Source organism: Oncorhynchus masou, unplaced genomic scaffold, assembly GCF_036934945.1.
Source record: "Oncorhynchus masou masou isolate Uvic2021 unplaced genomic scaffold, UVic_Omas_1.1 unplaced_scaffold_2829, whole genome shotgun sequence".
Lineage (NCBI taxonomy): Eukaryota > Metazoa > Chordata > Actinopteri > Salmoniformes > Salmonidae > Oncorhynchus > Oncorhynchus masou.
Genome location: NW_027009255.1, coordinates 47,456 through 49,712, shown reverse-complemented (window position 1 = coordinate 49,712; position 2,257 = coordinate 47,456). Strand labels below are relative to the sequence as shown.

The following is a 2,257-nucleotide window of genomic DNA, read 5'->3' as shown; positions in this document are numbered from 1 at the left end:
AGATATTCTGCCTCCTATTCCAATCATTCAGTCATCATGAAGCTGTTGACTTGATTCAAACCTATAACGTTGAGATTCTACCTCAGTGAGTACTGTCACGGTGGATAATTCCAATCAGCCATGATTTGATAGTAACTTGTCTTTACTTCTATGTTCCAAAGGGACAGGTTGGCCTATTTAGTAGGTGCATGCATTACTACGCGGTCATTCATACGTCGTTGAAGGTGAATAAACTGACGAGTTGTGTTTGATTGACAGGTCTGCCCCAGCTGCCGCCGGCGCCCCCGCAGATGGAGCGGCGCCCCTCCAAACCTCACCAGCAACCGCCGCCTGCAACAGACACAGGCTCAGGTGGATGAGGTGAGGAACATGCAGACACACTCACCTTGTATTACACACATACTGACCCACAGAAACATCAGAACCTTCTTCACACGTTGTGAATAGTCACAAGCCGACATGGACTGGATGAATGCATGTCCAACACACTTAGGTCAACAATCAATACTTTGTGTAAATATACTGTGGAGAAAACACAACTCAGTCTGAGTTGATTGAGGGATTTACCCTGTCCCTGTTTTCCGGCCCGTGTGTCTGCCCTCCCCAGGTGGTGGATATCATGCGTGTAAACGTGGATAAGGTTCTGGAGCGTGATCAGAAACTGTCAGAGCTAGATGATCGGGCCGATGCCCTGCAGGCTGGAGCCTCACAGTTCGAGACCAGCGCTGCAAAACTCAAGAACAAGTACTGGTGGAAGAACGCCAAGGTAAGGGCTACATTGAGATAGATAAAGATGTACTTTGGTCCACATTTATTCATGATAATAGTCATTTCCTTTGAGGCTTTCAAGATGAATGTTAAAACATAATAAAAAGGGATTGTAGCTCATGATTTTCCGCATGTCCCATCCCCCCTGTTTTACTACCTCTCCATGTCCAACTTCATTTTGCTGGACCACAGGAAGAGTAGCTGCTGCCTTGGCAGCGGCCAATGGGGCTCCATAATACATTAAAACATACAAAACTCTGCTTCCTCTAGATGATGATTATCCTGGGGCTGATATGTGCGATTGTCCTCATCGTCATCATCGGTAAGGGTCACACCCACACTCTCCCTGCCATGGCAGTTTGAATTAAGATATAGTCTGTGCTTCAGTAATAGTCTTTTTTTTCTCACCATCCCTTTCTCTCTCTCTTTCCCTCTCTCTGTTTTCTCTCTCTCTAGTCTACTTCAGCACTTAAGATGAGTGGCTCCTACCCCAGTCTGCACACGAGACTGCCCGCTTCCTTGCAACAGAAAACCCTTCAAATCAACAACAAAAAATTTCCACTGATGATGAATTAATTAAATTGCTCCCCAAATAGTCTCAATATGACCCTGCCCAGAACCCCTGAACCCTCTCAGCCCCCGTTTCCACCACCTCACCTCTGGACCCCTGTCAATTTTCGTCCTGTGAGTCTGTGGCCCTGCCTTCTTTGTAAATACTTCCTGCTTTTCTAATCCGTCATTCATACTCAGAACCCAATACTTGTTGTGATTGTTACCGATGACAACGACAGAAAAGGAAATGATGACCCTGGCGATAATTGTTATATACCAGATATGAAATATATATATAGTTCTTTGTAGGAATTTTATTCTGATATAATGTTTTTGTAGGTTGTGTGTGGGTGTGCGTTTTGTATTTTTTAATTTTTGTATTAATTTTACTTATGCTTCAGATTTGAACTACTGCCTATTAATCAGAGTGTGTATATCTTGCACGTTCTCTCTCACTGTCTCTGGCTTTCTCTGTCTTGCTCTGTCTCCCACAGAGTATAGGTGCATCTTTGCACAGTGGAGTTTGTCTCCTTTAACCGAGGTACTTAATCAATATTCCCATCCTGTTCTCCATCTTTTGCTTCTCTCTCTCTTTTTCTCTTTCTCTCTCCTACACCCTTTAGCCATACTGTCTCTTTAGAATACTTACTTCCTTCTCTTTCTTTCTGTCTCTCTTTGCCTGTTTCTCTCTTCCTGATCATGTACCTTCTCCTTATTAACTGCCAATGGAATTGGACCAATGTCTGTAGATGTTTTTTATTTGACTTATTTAGTGTCTTATTTCGAGAACATTCCTCCATTGCTGTCTAGTAAAAATGCTGTCAGTGTAGCACATGTATGTGTAAGTATCTTTAAAAATATATATATATGAAGTGATCATAAATATTATCGCCGATATCAATCTAACAAGCCAGAGTTGGAAAAATAACAATATTGA

The 2,257-nt window shown here is 42.7% G+C and overlaps 1 protein-coding gene across 1 annotated transcript; it reads left to right on the top strand.

Annotated features, from left to right (window-relative positions):
• Positions 1-258: 258 nt before the first annotated feature.
• LOC135533941 (vesicle-associated membrane protein 2-like) lies at positions 259-2,257 on the top strand (the record flags this gene model as incomplete). The annotated part of the gene is given in 5 exon segments (XM_064961128.1): positions 259-299; positions 302-360; positions 608-766; positions 1,039-1,090; positions 1,225-2,257. Coding segments are annotated over 5 exon segments (328 nt in total), but the record flags the coding sequence as incomplete, so codon positions are not given.